General features: G+C 38.0%; 1 protein-coding gene across 1 annotated transcript; it reads left to right on the forward strand.

Annotated features, from left to right (window-relative positions):
• Positions 1 to 1946: 1946 nt before the first annotated feature.
• On the forward strand, positions 1947 to 23857 carry ghrhra (growth hormone releasing hormone receptor a). The gene is made up of 13 exons (XM_063886491.1): positions 1947 to 2197; positions 3043 to 3151; positions 12193 to 12300; positions 14529 to 14629; positions 14888 to 14985; positions 15169 to 15301; positions 16651 to 16804; positions 19426 to 19486; positions 19615 to 19684; positions 19947 to 20041; positions 22450 to 22579; positions 23035 to 23076; positions 23236 to 23857. The coding sequence occupies exons 1-13, from the start codon at positions 2081 to 2083 to the stop codon at positions 23380 to 23382; spliced, it is 1365 nt and encodes a 454-aa protein (XP_063742561.1). The 5' UTR covers positions 1947 to 2080; the 3' UTR covers positions 23383 to 23857.
• The last annotated feature ends 895 nt before the right edge of the window (positions 23858 to 24752 follow it).

The following is a 24752-nucleotide window of genomic DNA, read 5'->3' on the forward strand; positions in this document are numbered from 1 at the left end:
TTACAATCACTGATTACATCTGTGTAAACAAAAGCTTGAATAGGCTCCATGAGCTCTTGTGGGGATAAACACAGTTGTTTTGACTTCATATAACATCCTCTCCACAAAATTGAGAGGAGTACTCAAACAGGCAACACAGAGCTTGGTTTATATGTAAACAACCATGCGTTTGTTAAATAAGCCATTAACCAGAAGGTGTTCTAGGTATACAAACCTTTTGTCAACCTGTGGTTTAGGATTACCTTTGTGGGAAGCTCAATTCTACGGTGATGATTATAACATGATAAAAGTCTGCAAGAGGTTTGTTTTTAATTATTTTTTAAGCCAGTGGGATACCATGTTTCACGCTGAGGGACACACTAAATTGCATTCTTTGTGAGGAGGTAAGCTAAACTAAAAGGTTAATGCAAATTAATCACTACATGCACTACCTCCAGAGAAGTATTTGAAGGTTGAATGCTATTCTGTAGGGAAAGATTTCATTTTGTTCCACATTCACACCTGCAAACAGCCTTACATGGCCTTTTTGTACATCACTGGAAATACACAAGCTCCAGTGGAACAGAATAAATATACTTTATAAAAATAATTTGCCTTGATGATTGAGGTTGGGCATAGATCCTGAATGGTTAGGATAGGTTGTTGTGCAGATAGAAGATCATGCAGACACAACCTCCCTTTAGTCATGACCTAACTCGCTCCATTTTGTGACCACATCCTCTTTGTTTTGGGCCCCAAGGAAGTGACACATTTTGCCCTGGGCGGTGTTCTAGCTTTTTGACAGGCACCATCTATAGCAGTCTGTCGTGGAAGAAGTACTCAAACCCTTCAGTTGAAAGTATACAACTAATGAAATATTCTCAATTACAAGTAAAAGTCCCACATTGCTATATTGAAATACATGAAGTTAAAATGCACACCAAGCATCAGAATTATTTGATGCTGTAGCTTATTTATTCACTGTTGATATTTTAAGCACAGTACAAAAATGATTCATGCAGTGGTGGAATATATAAGTATACAGTATATACTGTAAGTATAGTAGGCTATAGTGTACTTAAGTACAATTTTAGATGATACCTTACTCTGAGTAATATCAATTTTATATTAACTTATACCACTAATTCCTCGACAAGTTAGGGTTAGGGGTTAGGGGGCTATTGTAGTGATTTTAACCTGCTAATGAGGAACAATCTACTTAATTAAAAGCTAATGACACATTGATTGCATTGCTATTGTAAGTATAGTATAGTGTACTTAAGTACAATTTTAGATGATACCTTACTCTGAGTAATATCAATTTTATATTAACTTATACCACTAATTCCTCGACAAGTTTAAATGTCATAAACTATATGTTTCATAGCATCCGTAGCATTTCCAGTAGTATGGTAGCATCTTACAATATAACTTTCTTGAAAGGTAATAATCCAGCCAAAAAGTAGTCTCATTTTACTTTAATACTTTGAGTATGTTTTGCTGTTACTACTTGTATACCTTTAGGCTGAATTAAAAAGTCAATGCTTTTGTTAGAGAGCTGCAATTCTACTTAAAGTAAAAACACATTAATGTAACCACTGTATTATTCCGTTGGATTTATTTAGTAGACGCTTTCATCTAAAATATTACCTTCAAGCACTTTCAAACTGTTTATAATCCTAACAACTAACACTATATCCTCTGTAAACAGGAACACATGCAGGGAGAATACAAACAAAGGCTAAAACAGACAGTAATATACATTTATGACTTGAAATCAGATCATTGGCTGTTGGCTTTATCTGGGGTCCTTACTGCCATCTCTGTGAATGAATGGTATTTCATTCACCTGAGAGAGAATAGAGAGAGGGAGAGAGAGAGAGAGAGAGAGGAGAGAGAGGAGGGACAGAGAGAGCAGATGTGAGGCAGCAGCTCTTCACTTGCAAGTTTGCAGCACGCAGGGGAACATGGGGATTCATCTATTTTAAGGGTTGACAGGGTAGCCTACATTTCTACACCCAGTCTATAACGAAGAAGCAAGTGTTTAAAAGGCTCCGAAGAAACAACTAACCTGGATTTGCGACAGCATTAGAATCCTTCGATGAGAGACATAAAGAAGACAGATAAGACAATGGAAATGTGTTGCAAGGCGCTGACGGGACCACGGGACAAAATTATACTACTCATCTTTTATCTTCATCTGTGGAACAAGCCTATGGTGAGTCTTTATTCTTTAATACATTCTTGAGATTTGGCAGAAAAGTAATATAATTAAGGTTGAGGTGACTTTAAAAGTGACTTTAACCTGCTAATGAGGAACAATCTACTTAATTAAAAGCTAATGACACATTGATTGCATTGCTATCACCGGTATTATCCTCTGTCCTTTTCCGGCTCTTTGGAGCACACACACACACACACACACACACACACACACACACACACACACACACACACACACACACACACACACACACACACACACACACACACACACACACACACACACACACACACACACACACACACACACTATTGAACAGCAAATGTCCTCATTAAGCCGCAGGCGGTAATTAGTGTTGATCAACGTCAAGGCTCACGACCTGCATCCATCACCACCTGTCTTGGTATTGATCAAAGCGAACAACTAAACAGGGAAAACACAGAAATGAAAGGAAAAGGGGGTCCACATGCTGTCCTATAAAGGTTTGTGCATGGGTTTGCAAATTGATAAGAAGGTGCTTGGATTATTTCTATGTTGGTGGCATAATGTCAACTAAAAGACAATTCATTTGTAATGCAATTTTAGAAATGCTTCTGATAGGATTTCATAACAGTAGGCGACATGTTAAAACACATTTCTTTAAACATAAACATGCACAAGTGAAACAAATAGCAAGTTATTTATAGGTGTGTCTTTTCATTGTGTACTTCTTTAATAGAGCGTTTCCGATGTTTTAGCTCCAACGCTGCACCCACTCAGCAACAAGCAAAGAGCATCGACCTGTGTTGCATGTCCGCCTGAGGCTATATCTCATACATTAATTTGTCTGGTATTTTCAGGCTGAAGCAATTCATCCGGACTGCGCCATCATCTCCCAACACCTGAGGGCTCGGGAGGTTTGCAGCCAGACGAGGAGGAGCGAAGCACAGAACCAGACCGACCAAAGCGGTGGGTTCATGTGTGATGCTCCGAGAGAGAGCCTGAACTGCGAGGGGGTTTTAATAGACAGGGATGTGGGCTAAAGTTGAAAAGGAAGAGATTTTTTGAGATGATCTGAAAGCATCATATCATCAACTTTTAGGAAGGAGAATTATGTGGGTTAAACTTTCTGTGGGATGACAGTTAGTTGTTAGATTGACTTTGTTGGCTTTGTGAGCAAATAACAATTCAATTACAATTGTATTTGATGTTTTTATCATTGTGGACTACCCAGTTTTGCAAGGTCACTAAGAACATTTACTGAATCACTGTACTTAATTTAAAAAAAGTACTTCAGTCTGTGCTACGCCATAGCCTATTCTACTCAACCCCATCTCAGAAAGGAATTGTTTTACTTTTTACTCAATTACTTTATCTGGCAACACACAAGAGGTATTTTTTTTACATAAAACAAAATATATGATATTACACAGTATACTGAATACACATCTTAAAATGGGCTACTCATTAAAATACACAATTCAGAAGTGATAAAATATACAGCACTTGAACACATCTTTTCAAATAACACACATTCTGCATAATGCTAAATACTTAAACTTTATGCTTTTAGTTGGCTATATTTTAATATTAATACTCACCCAAAGAAACCATAAAAAGATTATAAATCTGTGTTTATATAAATATTTATGGCATTAGCAAAGTTATAAATGCAGTGCCAGTGTATTGGAGGTGGAATAGTGGGTGGTGAAATGTTAACTTTAACTGCAGTAGAAATAGCAGCAGAGATGACTTGTTGCATATAAAAAGACACAATAGGAAATGAAGTCGACTAGCACAAAATGTTTGAGGTATCTGTTCAGTATAGTATTGTCAGTTGTGTGTAGGCCTATATTTTAAAGCTCTGCTACATTTTGGGGAAATCCTTTATGCTTTTTCCCCCCTCCATTAAGTTCACAGCTCTAGTTATAGTTCCTCCGATGACAATATTTGACTAATAAATCAAAATATAACACATTCTTTATTTAACAGCTTTTAAAACTGTGTGAATATTACTGTATCTAAGTTGAACAAGTACTGAAATAATGTAATAACACAACACTGGCAGAAGACATTTTGCACATTTTACTTCTTAGATTTTGCTAGTACTTCAGATCTATCTTTTATTTTAAAGTAATTGACCTGAAAGCTTCTTCTACCTGTCGGGTGTCTCAAAAAGAAGCTTGACTGAAATCTGTAAGGTGTGCAGATGTGATTACACCCTGTAATATCCATCATACTGCTATAATACCTACTCTGACACCTGTTGTTCGTCCTGGTGAGGTTTCACCTCGTTGTCCTTCCAATTTGACTTGCAGTATACTAATGAACATGGCGTCTCCCAGAGGGCTGCACTCCATGTCTCCATATCAGGCTGCTTCACTGAAGCCCTGCTATTCTCCTCTTCATCAGAAATTGTCCCAGAACAACAACACTCTGGAAACACTCCTCCGCAAGAGTGATGAACTCTAACATTTCCAGACTAATTTGATCTTAATTACCTGTGATGACTGTGAACGCAACATCGTCATCCACTGCTCATTACGCAGATAACTCTCTGCGGATGAATTTCACTGTCGGAATAGGAGTGTTTGGGCGTCCATCAGTGTGATGCCGGCCATGCAGGTGATATGTAATCATGCAGAGCCTGAGAGAGTCATGCTGGGGTGAAATTTCACCTTTGTGAAATAATGACTCCCGGTAGTAATGTGCTCAACTAAACCTCATGCATATTGCTCTGAAATGTGCTGCCTTTGGCCACATACCATCCTTTTGTCCTCCTTTGATATATATGGTTTCAAGTATAGTTCTTTGTTGAAAGACCTATCAAGAAGCATGTTGAACAATTTCTCAATTAAGCTTAAAATGCATTAAAGGTCAAAACATTTCGAAAAAAGGGAGGTCACTGCGACATAAAAGCCTCATGTTTGAGAATCCTGGACCAGCAAATCTTTGAAATCTTTAGCAAACCAAAGTGTGTCTCTAAAAATGTTGAATTGATGGTTGTTTTGTCCAGCACACTGGTCCAGACTGACATTACTCAATAACTGTTAGCCATGACATTTAGGGAAGAGGATTAATCATTGTAATCTTTGACTTTAATCTATTGCCCACCATGAGGTTGGCTCTTTTGTTTTGAAGTAAACCATTGGATGGTTTGATCCAAATTTTCCTTAAACTTTGATAATTATTTTTAAAAAGAGATTGAAGGTAAAGTTGTTCAAAAGTGGTATTAAATGTATAAAAGGATATTCTTTCTGGCAAAATTACACACAAATGCATACTAGATAATATCTGTAAAGCAATGAAATCTCTCTTTAGTCATTAAAAGAAAAATGTATTTAAATTATTTTCCTCTCGCTGTGGGAGCAATCACTCATAGTTGATCCTAAAAGGGGGGAGGGGCACTTAAGTGGCTAAATGCATGCCTACTATCGAGCTGCTTGTGGATAAAGACCCAAGAATAGAGCCCTCCCCAGTGGGATGGACAACCTTTTGTCGTTGTGAAAGGAAATTGGTATTACTAGTCATCAACCTATTGATGTGAGTGTAAGTGCAAGTACTCTGACAGATTCCCTTACATTATGGTTTCCACTAATAGTTCAAGAGTCCCCCTTTATTTAAGCACACAAAGATGTCAGTTGAAGTTCAACAGTGTACGTTTGTATAATTCATGGTTTTTGCTGCACTATCAATTGTAGCGAGCATGATTTAAGACAAATGCTTTTTCTTTTTGTAATGGAGCCTCTTTCTTTGTTTTCTTCCTCAGCTCAGGCTATAAATGAAATATTTTCATAATCAGCAACATGTCACTTCACTCTCAGTGTCTGCATGACTCAAATCAAGAGACCTGAATTCAAACATCTGAGTGCAGGAACTCTCTTGTGTGAATATTATTCCACCACTTGACAGACAGTGAAACTTTTGTTCGCACTTATGAACAATCTTATCCGTATAAGAGCAATTCAACAAACAGCTTGAAGCCATCAACCTAGATATAAACTTTTGATCAGACACACTGCAAAAAAGCTGACCTGCACAAAAGGCTTGTGTCTTCAGCTATGCTAGCAGCTCTGGAAAGCTGCTAACATGAGCATGCTTCAAACCAGCACTCTTTTTCACTCCAGCACACATATGGTAAGCAGGTATACTGGTGACCATGTCTCAGTTGACCATGTTAGCATGCGAACATTGGCTAAATTGCATCCATCACAAGGTAGGGCCCACGCTTGTGGATATGTCATGGATTTTTAATGCATTTTGTAATGACATATGACCAAAGGAACTCAACAGACCCACATATTCTTCTTCATTTCTGGCAGAGTCGATGCTAAATTAGCATTTCGATTCAGTCTAAATTGTAGATAATCGAAAAACTAGCTTCTGACATTATTTCTGAATGGTTCATGTAAAGGAGGTTGAAAAATCAGGAGGTATCGTTCCAAAACTGAACACCAAGGGCTGCGTTTCAAAAAGCCCCAAACATTTATTTTTTTGCATACTGCAATCGTTGTTCTTAACAATTATCATCTCTCCATGAATGCAAAATGTATCACGTTTGCATAATTGACACTGTAGCCTCACTACGGATCCGGTATATGTGGAGCATGCTGTGTGGGTGGGCTTTGGGTGTCAACTGAAATGCTGCAAAATTACAGTACGTTATGGAGCTTTTTGGGTGTCACACTTTGGCCCAATTCCTTGGCCACCTTTACATCAGACCATTTTCATAAAGCTACAACTTCCTCTGCTGTTTTGTAGTCTTCTATAATGCCAGATCATCTTTCAAAATCAGGTTTCTTTCCTCTCATTTAGTGCTATTACATTGCAGCTGGCTCTTCACAAATAGCACTGCTGTTTGGCTTTGATGGTTCTATCCACCAAAGTGCCCCTCTCTGTCATGAAAACAGACATACAATTCAGAAGCTGTTTTATCTCTTGAAAAGATGCCATACAATTCTATAGGATTAAACCCTGAAGATGATTCCTCCCATATCAGTATACTTAAGAAGGTGTTTCCCCTCACACCGAATCTGAAATTTAGACAGCAACATCCAATTTCTGGTATAAAAAAACACAGGAGAGTAAAATCTCTTAATTCTTGATACCAATTACCTACCATACCATACAAAACATGTATTCACTCTTCAAACACCAACATACTGCATTTTCTACCTTGCAACCACATCCTTTATTTCCAAGCCTGTACTTTGCTGCCAATTTTAATAATCTGATCCACAATGGATTTTAACAAGATGCACTTGACAGGAGGTGGGCTTAGTGTGGGTGGGAGCCCACAAACAGAGAGAGGAAAAAAATGCATCTTTATATTTAGCAGGCATATTGTGTGGCCACAGCAATAGTTTAAAGTAAGCCCTCTCATGATGAAAGGGATTAACCTTTTTCACAGCAGATATTTTTGCCTTCTAATACCAAGAGAAGCACAGTTGAAATGACCAGGAACTGACTGACGGATCACGTACCTGCTTTTCCTTCTATAACATGTCCAAAAGTTCTTAGAAGATATACAGAGCCCCAGGTTTGTCTTCACTAAAATGTCTTCTGTGGTAAAGTGCACTGCTCAGGAACACAGTCAAACTATTTGCTTTCTAACATATGAAATAGCCTACATGTTGTTTTTTGAGACAAAGTGGAACAAGCAGAAATACATTTTGTCAAAAAAAATCTTGTTCAGACTGAAGCCATGGTTTATCCCCTTTTTTCGATTTTCGGCAGGAGTTTACCTTTGATTGCACAACTGGGTTAATCATCAAAACACAGCATATAAACGTTATGGGTCCAATAAAAACATTTACAACTGCTAACAATAAAAGCATCATCTAGAAATATCACCATATAAGTGGATAGTAAAAAATAAAATAAATAAACAATACTGGATGCGTTTTCATAAAAAGTACAATAGACATCTTTAAAGGTATGCTAAAATCTAAAGTGCAACGATTTACAATTCAAATAAAGCTTATAGCTGTGACATTAAACCTTTAGGAGGATATGCATACAGGATTTTTTGCATTGTGTTTTGCAGGAATAACATATATATATATCTTTTTTAAACAAATACAGTTTATTATTCACTTTTACACAATTTTTATTGAAGTCCTGGGTGAGCTCAGTTAGAAAAAGCATGCTACTATATTATTCAAGAACAATAAGTTCTCTAAATAAAGCAGCGTAAAGTTAAAAGTTATGGTGTGTTTTGTAGTGTGCTTAAGTCACCTGCTGTGTTCACGGTACAAACCCCTGAGACACACTCATTGAGAAAACACTCAATGAAAAGACAGACATGAGATCTGTAGTGCTTTTTAAGTCCTTGATCCTCGGCTTCGGGAATATCAGTCTGACTCCGCCTGGCAGCTACAGGAAATGTTGACGTAAAGCACAATACTCTAAGGTCTGTCGCGAGTAATTGCACACTCTTGCTGCATAGAGTTATGTTAGTGGTGACCTCATATTCGTAAGACCATCTCATTGAATGCAAGTGATTGTTTTTTTTTATGAGATAGAGAGACCCAGGGGAAGGAGTGGATAATGGATTAGATCCACTGGATTTGTACTAATAAAAAACACGGTAGAGAGAAAATGGATATTCAGCGAACCATGATTGCAGCCTTAAAGTCATGGCTATGCCTTATAAAAATGTTAGCAGCCACATTGGATGGCTAAAGTCACCTGCACTCTGCTGGGATCAGCTTCTGAACACATCATGTGTGTGATTTCACATATGCACCATATGTAAAATCACCATTTACGTTTTAAATTCTCAGAAAAGTAACTGTTTTTGGATTACATGAGAATGCTTCTTTTTTTTTTTTTTAAGAATTTTTTGGGCAACCAGTGCCTTTAATATAGTGCGGTTCAGAAACGGGGAGACAGATGGGAAGACGCGCGGCAAAGGGACTCTTGATTCAAACCTGGGTCCACCGCATGAGCATCAAACCCCAGTATATGGCCGCCTGCTCTACCCGCTTAGCTATACGACAGGGCAAATACATATTTAACCACAAAGTCAGGTCAGGTGTACTGTACTCTCTGTAGTGTGTGGGCGGATTTGTCCTGATTAAGGTCTCTGAGGTGGGCTGAACATTTTCCTGCCTATTCTCATAAGTGTAACAGCAGGGAGTCTCATCATTCTTTTTCATGACCTTTTCGAATTCGTAGAGCATGACAGGAACCCTGTAGGAAGCTCTGACAATTGACTGATGCATAAACACAACTAAATCCTCTTTTCCTCACTCGTATTTGGTTCAATTTACATGCACACGATACTGTTTCCATACTATAAGGGAAGTGTCTTTTTAAGCCGCTTATGTGAATGCATAAACTGGCTGCTTCTTATCATAAGATGGAAATACTATTTTCATCACCTCATTACTTTGATAATCCAGAGGTTGTCCTGGAGTGCACTGGCATTACAGAAATCAAAAACAATACATGTCTAGTAGTAATGCTAACAGCTTTGAACAGTTGTTTGTGCTCTATGCTAATGCCAACTACGTAGCTACATCACAACAATCCTTTCTAAACACTACTGTAGGAGCTACAATGTTGTGTTATTCAGGATTTTCTAATTCATCCTGAGCAAGAAATTCAAATCTAAAACAATTCTCATGGTGAACGATCCATTAGCTGATGAGACATTTCACTCTAAACCACAACAGTCATTAGGATTAATCATCTGATCTCTGTACAAAACATCATAATGACCAATAGTTGTCAAGTGTCTGGCCAGGGACCAAGGTGGTGGACGTAACAGACCAACATTGCTTTCCATACACAACAAAACACAACATTTTAACAGTCCGGGCAGTGGAGACGGAGCGCAGTGGCACCAAGAGAATTGTAGTCTCCTGAAGAAATGTGTGTGACAATTTCAGTCTAGCAGAAGGAACTATACTCAACTGATCATTAAAGTGACGACTTAAGACTGACAGGAAGCCTAACACAATAAATTATGCAAATGCAGTCGATACATATCAGAATTATTTAACTAAATACATTAGTGATAACATTTCCTCAAGGCTGCTATAAATGGGAAAGGTTGCTGAGTGAAAGACAGACGAATAACTTAAAGGTTATCAGAATAACAATTGATCCATAATACATTTTTCTAGACAATTAAATCAAGTTAAACGTTTGTAGTTGTAGTTGGAGAAGAGCTATCACTGAAGGCATATAAAGATATGCAAAATGCGATGACGGGTATTGCATCCGGCCCATTTTTAGGTTCTTGCAACCGTCTGTGAGCCAGTGGCCTCGCCCTGTCTCTTTTTTGATCCCTCAAAGCAGCTCCATCCAAACATTGCCTGAGTTGAGTGTCAGGTTTTTAACTTTTCAGACGGTCTGTCTGTCTGAACAAAATCACATGGACTACTGAAGATATTTTGTGTGGGGATGTCGGTAACAGACACTGACACATTTAAAAAGTAATGTGTTTCTCAGCTGTGATGTCCTTTTCAGTACCTGATCTTCAAAGGCACATATGTACAGTGCTTGTATTGTATGTGTTATAAACACATGCACACATGCTTATTCATGCAGTATGAAATAACGATTTTAAAAACAGAAGCAACCATATGTGAGTTTTTAATCAAATAAATTGTTATTTCTTTATTTTTTTCTACTAATTCTAACAGGCAGTTTCATACTCAAATGTACATTGTTTATTATTATTATTAGGGTCTGAGACCAGAGGCCGTCGAAGACCCTATTGAAATTGGTCGTTCGCGACCAAAGGCCGCACAAAACAGGGAAAACAAGGGGCAAAAGCACAGTAAAAGTGTCCGATATCATGACAGTAGGGTCGCCCGCGGGTATTATAAGTGACATGGGCGCTGCACGAACATTATTGAAATTGGTCCGACCCCTCGCCATGGAACACGATGATGTCATAACTCCAACTGACATGCTCAGAAAGTCACCAAACGCCACATGATGGTTAACACTGCTGCCCTGAACAGCTCTACGTCAAAATTTACGTTACAAAATGTGGCGTTGCCATCGCCAACGCATCCCTCGCCATAAAACACGATGCCGCTGTAACTCCAATGGACACGATCCGATCGACCTCCAATCTTTGCCTGTGTGTCACTGGTCCATGCCTCAACAGCTGTAAGCAGAATCTGCGATCTCACGGTCGGCCGTTGCCATGGAAACCGCAATGCTCGCCATAAAACACGTTGTCATTGTAAGTCAATGGAAATCATCCGAACGCCACCAGACCTCAGATAATGGTTAATGGTCCGCCCCTGAACAGCTCTATGTTAATTATGGAGTGTCATCGTATGCCGTTGCCATGGGAACGCAATGCTCGCCATCAAACACGGTGTCATCTTAACTCAATGGAAAATCGTCTAAACGGCACCAGACTGCTGATAATGGTTACTGGTCCGGCCCTGAACAGCTGTATGTTAATTATGGGATGTCATCGTATGCCGTTGCCATGGCTACAACGTTTTCTCATAGTTCCAGGTAACATGTTCCAAATGGCCCAAAACGTAACATGTTTGATATTGATGCAGCCCTTAACACATCTAGGAGTATTATGGGATGTCATCATATGCCGTTGCCATGGCGACAGATCATGTTTGTGTTAATGATGTAACCCCCATGAATTTCGTCCGATCGGCCTGAAACTTCCCCCCTTTTCTAACGAGTGACTCTGGAAAACACCTGCGCGACACATGTCGACGTTGTGACAACATCCTGCCAGCGTCTCAGACCCGCTCATCGCTGCTTGCAGCTTTAATTATTATTATTATTATTATTAATAATAATAATAATAATAATAATAATAATAATAATAATAATAATAATAATCAATAATAATCAATTATAATATGTTTGCTTTTATCTTATATTAGCATTGGTATTATTTCCTTTTATATTTGTATTATTTTTAAATGACAGATTTGATTTGCCTCACTACAGTTCATCACAATTTGTATTTATTATAATTGACTGACCTTGCTGCTCCCTCTGTCTGTGTTTAGGATGTAACACAGAGTGGGACGAGATCGGCTGCTGGCCGAGAGCTGAGGTCGGGCAGGTAGTCAACGTGTCGTGCTCTGAGGTTTTCCAACATTTTTCCAGCAGCCAAGGTTGGTTTTGATAATTCCAATCTTAATAAACATATAAAACTGTAACTCAATTAGACATGCACTCAACTGAGCAGTTTAAATACAGAAGGTAATGTGGAAGCTCTCTGTTGTTGCATGCTCAGTTATTAAATCTGTGCTGTATAATCTGAAGAATTAATGCAGGCAGAAGTCGCTCCAGTGAAGGAGTACAGTATGAATTATTCATAAATGTTTGTTGGCAAGAATATTTATATATATTTACCCTGGGAGTTTCTGGCAGAAGAAGCGACATGCAATCTTGTCTGCAGGGTTCACATTATGTCACATTATGACCTCCTCTTGGGCTTTTGGAGGACTTTCCAGAGAAATGGTACTGATGATGACAAGAGAGACATATTCAGAAGTTACCATTATCCAGTCACAAGTAAAGCAAAATTAAGATGTTTTATATTTAGACTCAATATTGTTTTTATAACAGACAAACTAATGAAGAGTTATGTCATACTGTAAGTACGTTTTAATCCAGTGATCCTCCATCTAAAGGAAGCACAGGCTTTGTAAAGACAGAATTGTGGGACTTGTTGTACTCTGTAGTCTTGAGAGGATTGTAAGGTCAGGATCATTATGGGATAATGCTCTTTCCCTTCCTACCTCAGTGGAAATCATTGCTCATTATGATCTGGCGTGCAAATCACGCAAACAGACCAGAGCATTTGATCTCAGTGGTGCAGTTGGCAGCATTAGTTCCTGTTTGCTCAAAGGAAAAAGCAAACCCCTCTGCCATACATTTCTGTGTTTCTTTGTTCAAACAGTTCTGCTAAAGCCCACATGTGCTATCTGTGGCACACACATTTAGATTACCTCAAACCCAGCAGTGCAGGGAACTATCCAGCTGACAACCTATCCTACGACACCTGCAATTTCCACTTGGACGTTAACCTGAACTGAAATGTCAGTAGACTTGAACATGAAAGCACCAAATGTTTTATGACTGAATGCGATAATTGAGAGAAAAGACAGCAAATGTCATGTGTAGGTGTCAGAATGTGTACCAGAATGACAACTTTCTATAGCATTGTAGCTTACAGAGTGTCATTTACAATATGAGATACTTCTGTCTTACTCACTTCTTAAACTCAAATGAGATAAGATCATCTTTTTCTGGTTTGTTTTTGAGATGCTGTTTCCCAGTGGCGTTTTGCAATGTCAGTTGTACAGTATTTGGGACATATGCAGCTTTGATTGGTGTTCAAAGCAGTCTTTCACAGGGATTCCTTGTAATATACATTTAAAGTTATTAACAAGAGCATATGCTGTTCTATAAATGGTAACGCTTTTTATGATGCCTGACAAACCATGCATTGTGCCGAGTCAATCGCCTGGAAAGACCAGAGTCTTAAACATCTTTCCTTCGTGGCGCAGCAAGGGCTCATAATGACACTCTTTTTTATTTTCCCCCCTCTATTTTTTATGTATCTATTGGCAATCGTTCACTGTTTAAGAGTCATGAACTTTAAAGGGGCTTTATGGCACATGTGTGGGTGTTATGCTGAAAGGAGGGGACTGATAAACAGACAGAGAACATTACTTAGTTGGTTTCTAAGCCTGCTTCCTTTTGGACATTTTAAGTACAACTTTTTGTCCCATTGACATTTTTCTGACTGTAGCAATCATGGGTGAAGATGCAAACAGTTGCTTTGACAAAGTGTTGTTCATAAATTCAGAATATAGGCTCTGATAATGCTACATTCTTTGAGAGTGTTTTAAATTAATGACTATATCCTTTGATTTTGAAACAGTAGCTTTATAATAGTTAAGTGTAGTAAAATCAATAAATGAAATATCCCCCATTTTCCCAAGCCCCCAAACTCTATTCATCCTTTCGTCTGGCCTTTACATCCTCCTAAATGTCACTGCATTTGCCCCATTTTCCGAAGCATTTCAAAGCACAGTTGATTTACAACTTCATGTTCCAAAATGTTAATGTTCAGCACAAAATGAAGCCACAGCAAAGATCAAAGAGAACTTGAATAATAACAAATACATTGAGGATATTGAATCAATTGTATGATGTATTGTGAAGTGGAAAGCTTCACAATACAATGTTTCCTGTATTATTGTCATTGCACCAGACACATTCCTTGTCTATGAATAATCTGGCATATGGTAATAAACCTTATTCTGATGCTGTGCTGAAAATATCTGCAGTGGTTGAAATACTGTCACCCTGCTGTCTGCTTCCACATCAGGGTATGTTTTCAGGAACTGTACGGAGGACGGCTGGTCAGAAATGTATCCACCCTACAACGATGCGTGTGCTTTCAGTGACGACAGCGAACCTGAAACTGAGGTACACACACACACACGTTGTGGTTTTTGTCATGCCATTCAACCTACTTAATTGTAGTCTAAAGTCAATGTGTATAAGTAAAGTTCAATTGCCTCAACATTTGAGTTAACTAAAACATTGAGTTAATGTTCCCATTTACTTTTCACTAGTAGAGATCCACTGTTAAAGAGATTTTGTGTGATATTTAATTCATCAAGTCCTCTCACATTCATTCAATTTGACAACCGTTACTCACACTCTCTGTGTCCCTCTTTGCAGACAACTTACCTCTCTACGTTCAGACGTGTTTACACAGTGGGCTACGCCACCTCACTCGTCTCCCTCATCACAGCCATAGTGGTGTTCACAGCCTTCAGGTAAGCACACCCTGTCCCAGACACACACAAATAATAATAAGGGTTATAAAAAGGATCAACAACCAGGATGCACACACATATATCCAGATATTCTGATGATTGATTGTAATAAAAGACCCGGGAAAACCATTGTTATGAAGAGGCTTGGGGATCTTGTACTATTTATGGAAGTGCTTCTTTCAGGAAGTTTCGCTGCACCAGGAACTACATCCACGTCAACCTGTTCTCCTCCTTCGTCCTGAGAGCCAGCGCTGTTTTCATTAAAGACACTGTGCTGTTTGCCGATGAGACCCTGGACCACTGCTCTGTGTCCACGGTAAGCGGAGTAATCAGTCAATAATGTTCTCCTTACAAGGCAGATTCCCACATCTGCTGTATGATTGACAATGAAAAGAGGAGAGAAAAAGGGGAGGAGACGTGATGAAGGGCAGCTGTCATTCCTCAGACACATCCATTCATTAATCAACAAGATTGATGAATTATTTTAGCATATACCTAGTTTAAACACAAAATAACAGCAGGTACGTTTCTGTTTTGATGCTGTGGATAATATAATGTTAGGGGCTAAGCTGTACCCTTGTGTAATTGCTTTATCATTATTTAATTTGTTCATTTTCTAGTGTGTTTCATTGTGTTCTTTGTAATGGAAAAGCCATTCATGCGGCCTGTAGGTATGCTGGTAGGGACTACATTTTTCCACATTCCTACTTTGCGTTGCTACAAATGGATCACTTTCCCAATGACATCAAAAAACAAAAACTAGGAATCCACATTTCAAACACAAAATGTAATGAAAATAGCTTTTTGTGTGAAACCATAGAACGTTGTTACATATCAATCGATAACCACGAGTACTCTCACCAGCATTGTATGTATTTGTCTCTTAAGAAAGGTGAGACAGTGTTTCGTTGAAGGACATTTTAATCCAAAAATAATTTATTTTATGAAAGAAAATGCACAATAATGGCCTGAACTTTGCTTTCTTAGATTGCTTTTGTGAATGGAACAACAGCCAACACCCAACAGCCTCCCTGATCCTGATAGGACACAGAACACAGAATCAAAACAGAAAGAACAAGCGGCATCGTTTTGTGCTTTTACAGTCACTTGCTCCACAAGAATTTCAAAATGTTGCAAAACATTTCAGTTCTTGTAATAAAAATGTTGACTCTTTAAAAAGATTCAAAGTTTTGGGACAGTGTTTGCAATGATTTGCAAGCTTGCCAAAAATATATATTTATTTTGCAGAAGATATACCCCTTTTTAAAACCCTAATCACAGCTTCTCAAATCATAAACTACAACCACACAACTGAAAACCACAAATTCCCACATTTGGTATTTTTTTTATTTAGAGATATATTAAATTAATTATTTTTTATTTGAACATACAAAACATAACACACAAACAAATAAAAATATCAGTTTCTTATCTTAAGTCATGAAAAGTAGATATTTTGGAAAAAACAACACCTGATAAAATAATTTTAACCTATTTGTGATATTATTATAGAATCTGAAAATGTGATAGATGTAATATATTTCTACAGGATAAAACTGCAATAATGCCTCTTCTGCTATATATTTAAACTACTGCAATACTTTACGGCTGTTTTGTTAAAAAATGACAAGTCCAGCACTAGTGTTTTTTTTCTGTCCTTTTTAGACAGCGTGCAAGTCAGCCGTGGCTTTCTTCCAGTTCAGTATCCTCGCCAATTACTTCTGGTTGTTGGTGGAGGGCATGTATCTCCAGACCTTGCTGGCACTGACTTTCGTCTCTCAGAGGAAGTACTTCTGGTGGTACATCCTGATTGGATGGGGTGAGTAGAGATGACTGGGGAGGCATCAGAGGATGGGCAAGCCTATGAATGAAATGAAATATTGGTTGGATATAAACACACCATTTAAAAGTTGTTTCACAAACCCATGAAGACTTTCCACTTGCTCAATCAAATGCAAAAGTGTTAAAGAGGCCCTATTATGCTTTTTGGGGTTATCCTGGAGTCGGAGTGTATCTAAATGGTCCGTAAATGTTAACTTCCACTTGATAACTGACTGCTTAAATTTGATAACTGACACGATTCATCCAGCTTGTAGAGAATACGTGGCAATGTTTGAATGACACTGGTTTTTAACGCGGCCTGCGGTCAGATAAGACATAAAACGTTTTGCAGTGACAGAGCGAGACTTGCTGTGATGATATATGAGCAGTCTTTGTGAAGATAATTAGACACAATTGCAGACTATAGGTATATTCAGCTGGTCATTCCTGTGCCTGTAGATTGTAGTATTGCTGTATTTCAGTACATTGAATGATAGTGAAAGGGTTTCCCGTCATCTTTGTCTTGTTATAACACAATATAATCACATTTAGAAGGTTGGTATTGCATTTCCAGACAGTAATTCAGTCCCAAAAGCTGGCAACGATGTATATACACAATGGCGGTTCCTGAGACTGCTGTGGTGCTCGCTTGTGTTTTCTTGGCTCTCCCTTTGTTCTCTCCCTTATCTCTTGCCTGACTAAGCTCTCTACGGATGTTTAGAGTGCTTTCCCTTCTGTGTTGCTCATTTCCATTGTCTTCCTATTTCCAATTGTCTTTGTTGTTTCCTGTTTCTATTTGGTTACCTGCTCAAGCCTGTACTCGCAAGTGTTCCTATAAATGTTACAGAGTCTGTGGTCTAGCGGGCTGCTGATGCAGTGAATGGGAGAAACAGCAGCATATGTTTATTTTCTATCCAGGTTTTAAAAAAAACTTTTAAGCAAACCAGTGGGCAAAACAAACTTTTCTGAAGGGTATGCTGTGCTTTTTGGGGCATCTTCTAGGGTCCAATGCTCCTAAATTTAACACATAGATACTCCTATTGTGTTTAGTTTAATTTTGGTGCTTAAGAAGAAATATTTATTTAATACTATCCTATGTTATTGAAAGACGGGTTTAAAGTAGATTTATAAGCACAACAAAACCATATTTTATCATTTATTTGATTTGAATGGTCTTTAAAACACTTTTATCTGTGGTAATCCAGGTGGGACGGACCACACAGACAATGAGAGTCTGGGTTGTTCTTCGGGTAAACTTTTTATCGAACACTTGTTTGGGTTGGGTTTGATACACAAACCAGCCAGATTATTAAATTGCAGCATGCCAGACTATTATAAGTAATAATGATAAAGCTTTATTTATGTAGCACTTTTCATACAGCAGGTGCAGCTCAAGGTGCTTTGCAAAAGGGCACCCATCTTAAATTAAAATCAACAACAAGAAATTCCCCTCAGATCAGATGTTTCTAACACTTAAAAAAGCATGCAGCAGAACAACACAAACTGGTGTTTTAACACCACACTAGGAGGTTAAAGGAATGATAATAATAATAACAGTTAAACAGATAATGATCCCTTTCGAAATAATAAAGGAAGACAAAAGACGATATGAATCGATAAAGCAAAGTATAAAAAACCTATAAAGTAAACATGTATACACAATAAAATAATACAATGTAAACTAAATGATGATTATAATAGAGGTTATTTATTAAAAGATTAAAAGACCAACTTAAAAGGAAATGTCGCTAATAAAACTGTTAAATAATATAAGTTAAAACCTATACAACCTTTAAAATAAGTAGAAAAATGTGAAGTTGTATACTAAAATAAATAATAGATACTAAAAACTCAATTTTAAAAAGGAGGTAGTCGCTAAACCCAATTTTATTTTGACTTGGTTTGATGTATATGTTTCAATGAAAGGTAAAGGGGGCCTCTGGACTGCAAAAAATAAACAAGAAGATGTATTGTAGTTATAGATTTCACAAGTTAGTAATGTGGTTAAATATAAATACTCAGTTTTTAGACATATTCTTGTTATGTGTTATAATTGGACTATATAGAAAAGGTCTGTGCCTCCTCACAAAACAAGCAAATATAGAGCTGAGGATCTTTAGGAACAGCCTACTAACATAATGACCCCCGTTGGGAGCTCCAATGCGCTCTTTGTAAAAAAAACAGTTGTTATAGTTACGATAATGCACACCATACTCTCCATTCAACAATATAAACCAATTGAATAAACACATCCAAAACTGGTACAACCATGAACCTGTTTAAGGAAAATCTGGAGTGAAATATGTCTGTCTTGTATCTGTGTTTTTATAAACTGACAAGGAAGCAAGCGTGTGTTTGAAGTGGAGCCCACTCAGTATCCAGAGTGTCTTTGATATGTTTTATCACCTTCTTTCCAGTTTCCTCTATCTTTCCCTCCTGTCCAAATGTAGATGCAAGTGGGAGACGGATGTATTTATTACACAATGCCTTATATGCTGATCGGTGTTTTAATAAAATATGAAGTACACATGTGACACGGGGCTTGGGCGTTGTTCAGATTCATTTTTCTTGACACATAAACAATGTATTAATAATTTATTCTCATTTCTTATGTTGCAGGGGTGCCTTCAACAGTTCTGATACTCTGGGTGTTGACCAGATTCTTCTATGATGACAGAGGGTATGACTTATCACACAACATTATTTTCTGATAATTTTGCTGCTATGATAACTTTGTATGTTAAACAGCAGTAATTCTTCTAGAGCACTTTGACTTGAGTGTGATCTTATTTACATTTTTTATTTCAGGTGCTGGGACGACACAGACAATGTTGGTATTTGGTGGATAATTAAAGGACCAATTACAGCGTCGCTGCTGGTGAGTGGAGAGCAGTGAGACTGTTCTTGCTGCTAATTAATTGTGACTAGTGGGCGATTTTCAAAACGAGGAATCTTTTACTTCACTTAACATTTGCTGGCCGATTTTTTTTTCAGCTCTGGAAAGCTAGCAACCTAATATGAAGCTAGTCGTATGAGTTGGTGCAAAAGACTTTGTCTCTTTGACTCTTTAATGTTGCTAGCTGACTAAACAAAGTGATTCTTGTGATAATTGTGTATCACATTGCATGTTTCTCCACCAGATCAACATAGTCATCTTCATCAACGTGATCCGGATCCTGGTCCAAAAGCTTAAATCTTCAGCAATGGTCGGAAACAATGAGACCGGACACTTTATGTGAGTCAAGACTTACTGACACTACTGAGCCTCATAACGATTCATATTTTAAATGGTTGGATTTGGTAAAAGAAAAACACTAATCGGAGCAGCAAAAATAATTCTGCCAGGAGAATGTCTCCTCCTACAAAAAAGGTAAACGGGAGGATAGAGCCACCTGTGGCAGCAAGCAGAGCATTATATAAATCACCTGATTACAATGGCCACCTGCTGCGGAGAAACATCTTAACAGCTGATGAATAGGCTGCAGATTGTGTGGGATGAAGGCAGCAGCTGATGCCCATCAGTTAATGCATGCAGGACTATAGAGGTCTGCACGAACAAAAAGCTGTGTCTTTTATTTTAATCCACCTCCAGTTTTCTCATGCATTTAAGTATTTATGAAGTAAAAGGATAAGGAATTTGAAATACAGAAACTGCAATCAGATGTATGACTAGTTTCATATAACAATAAAACATTTTAGAGCGTTTAGAGAGGTGGTCTATTGTGTTGCTTATCCAGATTTTGATAAAGTAATGTCTTATGAGAACCAAATTGAGATTAAAAAGTTCATTTTTTTAAACGTGAAAAACACAAAGGGACCAAAAGGGATGCAATCTTTAATTGGAATTTTATAAAGACTGCAAATTTCCCTTTTTCTCTGATGCCTGTCTGCAAGCGATCGCCTTGCAAGAATAGGTGTATGGACTAAAACCAAGTTCACACACACACAAAATGTAAAAAAATAAATATTGTTTCCTTTGCAACTTGTAAGCTTTCAGTCCAATGAGAATTTAGTTAAATGAGATTCGCAGACCTTCCTTTTCCCATACGATGCATTAGGAGATAAAGTGTTATGAAGCAAATGTTCACTGGGAGTAAGAAACTGATATGTCAAAAATAGATTGCAGTTTATTTTAAGAGTTTACTAAGAGTAAGGAAAGGAGATCAAATCGATAAAATCCCCGGATATCATCCTCACTGTTTTAGGAGTGAAAATGCTGCGTCAATGAATGTACTACTGCAGCCCAGAGATCCTACCTGAGTTAATCCTTCCTTTCTTTTGACATTTAGTTGGTTCACTTTCCAGCCCAGCTGAATTAATTTACAATGAGAGCAGCACATAAAAATAGCATCGGATACTAGAAATAGATGTCTCCTTTATTGCTGTGCGACAGGATGGTTCCACCAGTTCAATGAATATTTTCACGCCTTCTAAAGCTTCATCACAGTTTTACAAACTTCAATTTAGTTTGGACAGATCTCTGACATGATCCCGGAGGCACAAATCCTCCAGGTGTGACACAAGACTAACACTATCCCATTACAGGCCTGAAAAGAATCCGACTTAAAAACAGAAAAGAATCTTGAATCTTTCAGCAGCCAAATCGTTGATGTTATTTCTAATCAGAAGGTTGTGTTATTTATATTCAGAAGACTGTTTTCACGTCCTTGTGACAGCCTTGGATCTGTTGGGGTTAGATTAACTGTTGATTGGTCTTTGATAGAATATCTTTTGAATCAGCGTTGGTATCAGAGAAAGGAGTCCTAATAAGTGTTTGTGATTTTGGGATGTAGCGGAGAGGTTCACCCATAGCAAGTTGGTGCAGTATTGTAATGTCCTCGTAATAAACATAACATTTACATGATTTTCAGACATCGCTGATCTGATTTGAGCACAATGATTCAGGGTGTTGTATTTTGACATTTTCACTGATGACGTTGTTGTTTTAAAGGTCAGTTTGTTTAATTAAAATGAGATATCTGCCACATTGGCACAACCTTTGTTGAAACTTGCCGACATAATAGATTCTGGCATTTTAAACCATAGCGCTGATTAGATTGACACCGATACAGGGGACTGTTCCAAGCTGTGAAGAGCCATTTGAAATAAATATTCATGTGTTTGTTGTTCAGATTGTGCATCTTACTTTAAAGCTTCTGAAAACTTTTGAATCTTCTTGTTTTCTCTTCGACATAAAATATTAACAAGCAAACCTCAAATTCTGATTAAAAAGCAACGTTGTGAGTTATTGTTAATCAAGAGATAAAGCTTGAAAACTGCAGAGCAAAAACTCTGCTTCATCAGACATCAAATTTGATTAAACATTAGCCAGGAAAATCTACCGGTGTCCTCACATTATGATTAAAATGTGTTGAATCTTGATGGTGTAGGGGAATATGTGACTTTTTCACGAGCCACACCCGCTTCAAAATACTTAAAAAGAGCAATGATAAAGCTGTAATTACAAACATTTGTCATGAAATAGCCAAAAGATTATGTGTTCAGGAAGGAGCCAGGGCTCAGAGTAAGCTGAAATGTGTTTTCAGGACCTTTAACACGGATTAGACCCAGATTGTGACTTTACATTACCAGGACGGATGTCTCTCTTCTTTATCTCATTCCTCTGTTGTTGGTTTCCCTCAGGAGGCTGGCTAAATCCACGCTGTTCCTCATCCCTCTGTTTGGGATGCACTACACAGTTTTTGCCTTCCTGCCAGAAAACACTGGAGTGGCAGCCAGACTTTACATCGAGCTGGGTCTGGGGTCCTTTCAGGTACAAAACAATAGAAAGGTGGCGGGACAAGAACTATTAAAAACCATATTAGGAAAATCATAAGAAATGTTTCCAAAGATGAATGAAGATGCTCTCAGTCTACTGTGGGTTCTTTTTTGCAGCAGATATGTTGACTTGTAGTAGGGAAAAGGTCTTACTAATAACACTAACAATGGCTCTGTACTATTTAAGTGTCCCAGTAAGCTGTGCCATTAACAGCTCTTACTTTGACATCTCTATTAGGATTTGAATTTGTTATAATCTTGAATAAATTACCTTTAACTTGCGGGTTATTTTCATGCTTCAATCAATGTTTTGTTTTTGGCGATATGTAAGCATTCAGCACATCATTTTTTGTGTTGCTTAAGTTGTTGTGTATATGACATAGGACATTTGTCTGAAGTGAAATGTTAAAATATTATTTTAAAACAGTGACTATTAATTCTGTCTTGCAGGGTTTTGTGGTGGCACTTCTTTACTGTTTCATGAATGGAGAGGTAAGTGAAAATATGTCAGGGTTTTCTGATACACAAGTCCTGCAAACACTTATCGTAGGACAGACACCATTTTTTTCCATACCATACCTTTGTTCAAGTTTGTGTTACTAGGTTATCTGTCACAGTGCCTGAGCTCTGCACATATGAATTTGTGTGCAGGTCCAGACGGAGCTGCGGCGATGGCTGAGAAAATGTCACAATAAAAATCATCTCACCCCAGCCAAGCGGAGTATCACTCAGATCTCAGTTCGATCCCGCGGGGGGCTCGGGCGTCATCTTTCCAGCGGCAACATCTCTTCAGTATGATTTCTAACAGACCATCCATCCATGAGAGACTGGTTGTTGTGAGAATGTCATGCAAACTATCATAGGCTGTCCTTGCCCTGCTGATGACATTCATTCAACAACACCTCTGTGAGAGGAACGTAATGATCACTAATGAGTGATTGAGGAGATGCTGCGTCGCGATGCATTACTCCAGTGTCAGCAGCAGCTACCACCATGAAAGCACTTATGCATTTGTGAGCTTAATCACATTGTTTATGGGGGTTGCAACCAATACAGTAGTACAAATTAAAGTAACCCTGGAGCTTGATTTGCCAGGATGACACGGTGACAGAGCTGGTCGTGTAGGATGATTTCACATGTTTGTGTTTACAGATTGTAGTACAAAAAGGAGCAAATGTCGAGGGATTATGTAGAGACAGCTGAGAAAACAATGAATATTTAAATGTGGTTTAATAATGTGAAATGAGCTTGACTTCTCTAGCAGTTTTCATGCTGCACTGAACAGCATACATGCTATTTTAGTGCAGGCTCAAAGTCTGTGCAGTACTGATACGGGACAAATGTGCAAATTGATTTTTTTGTGCAGAAACTCGCCTGCTGCTAGAGTGAAAAATTTCAATCATGAAAATCCTTAGCACCTGTGTCTATTTGCTTTTGTATGTATGTATGTGTGTGTGTGTGTGTGTGTGTGTGTGTGTGTGTGTGTGTGTGTGTGTGTGTGTGTGTGTGTGTGTGTGTGTGTGTGTGTGTGTGTGTGTGTGTGTGTGTGTGTGTGTGTGTGTGAAATCTTGGGTATGTCATGTATTTAAAGACTTCTTACTCGGAGGAGTTGTTTGCTTTGGTGAGCAGTCTTTGAAACACAGTATTTGTGATACATTATAAGCTATTTTCTTTTCTTGGTTTGTCATTTGTTTTGTTGTTGCTAGATGTGGTCTATTGAATTTTCTGTCACATTTGTTACACTACAGGAAATACCAAAAATGATTGCCATAGTAAAGTGGCATCATAATGGTACTGTACTACAAAAAGCCTTTCTATTGACACAATATAAGATACAGAAATATGAACTATATTTATATTTAATTTCAGTTCTGTCTGTCATTTCAGATACTGTGTTGGTCATTCAATATTGCTGGGGCAAAAGTCAGATTCTTACTTTTTTTTATATACCATAATTGAACCACAGTACTGTTCTCTGAAGCACTCTGACAGTCATTGTCAGTACACAATATGTTTGATTTTGCACTTGTTTTATATAAAACACATTGTGTTTCCATTGTTGTTCTTGTGGGCTTAGAAGGGTCTGTGTCGTGGAAAGCACAGATATAAATTAAACGTGTGGTTTGAGAAGTACATTAACTGTTCATTTTTTGGCTATAGTTATAGTT

Source organism: Eleginops maclovinus, chromosome 6 (assembly GCF_036324505.1).
Source record: "Eleginops maclovinus isolate JMC-PN-2008 ecotype Puerto Natales chromosome 6, JC_Emac_rtc_rv5, whole genome shotgun sequence".
In the NCBI taxonomy this organism is placed as follows: Eukaryota; Metazoa; Chordata; class Actinopteri; order Perciformes; family Eleginopidae; genus Eleginops; species Eleginops maclovinus.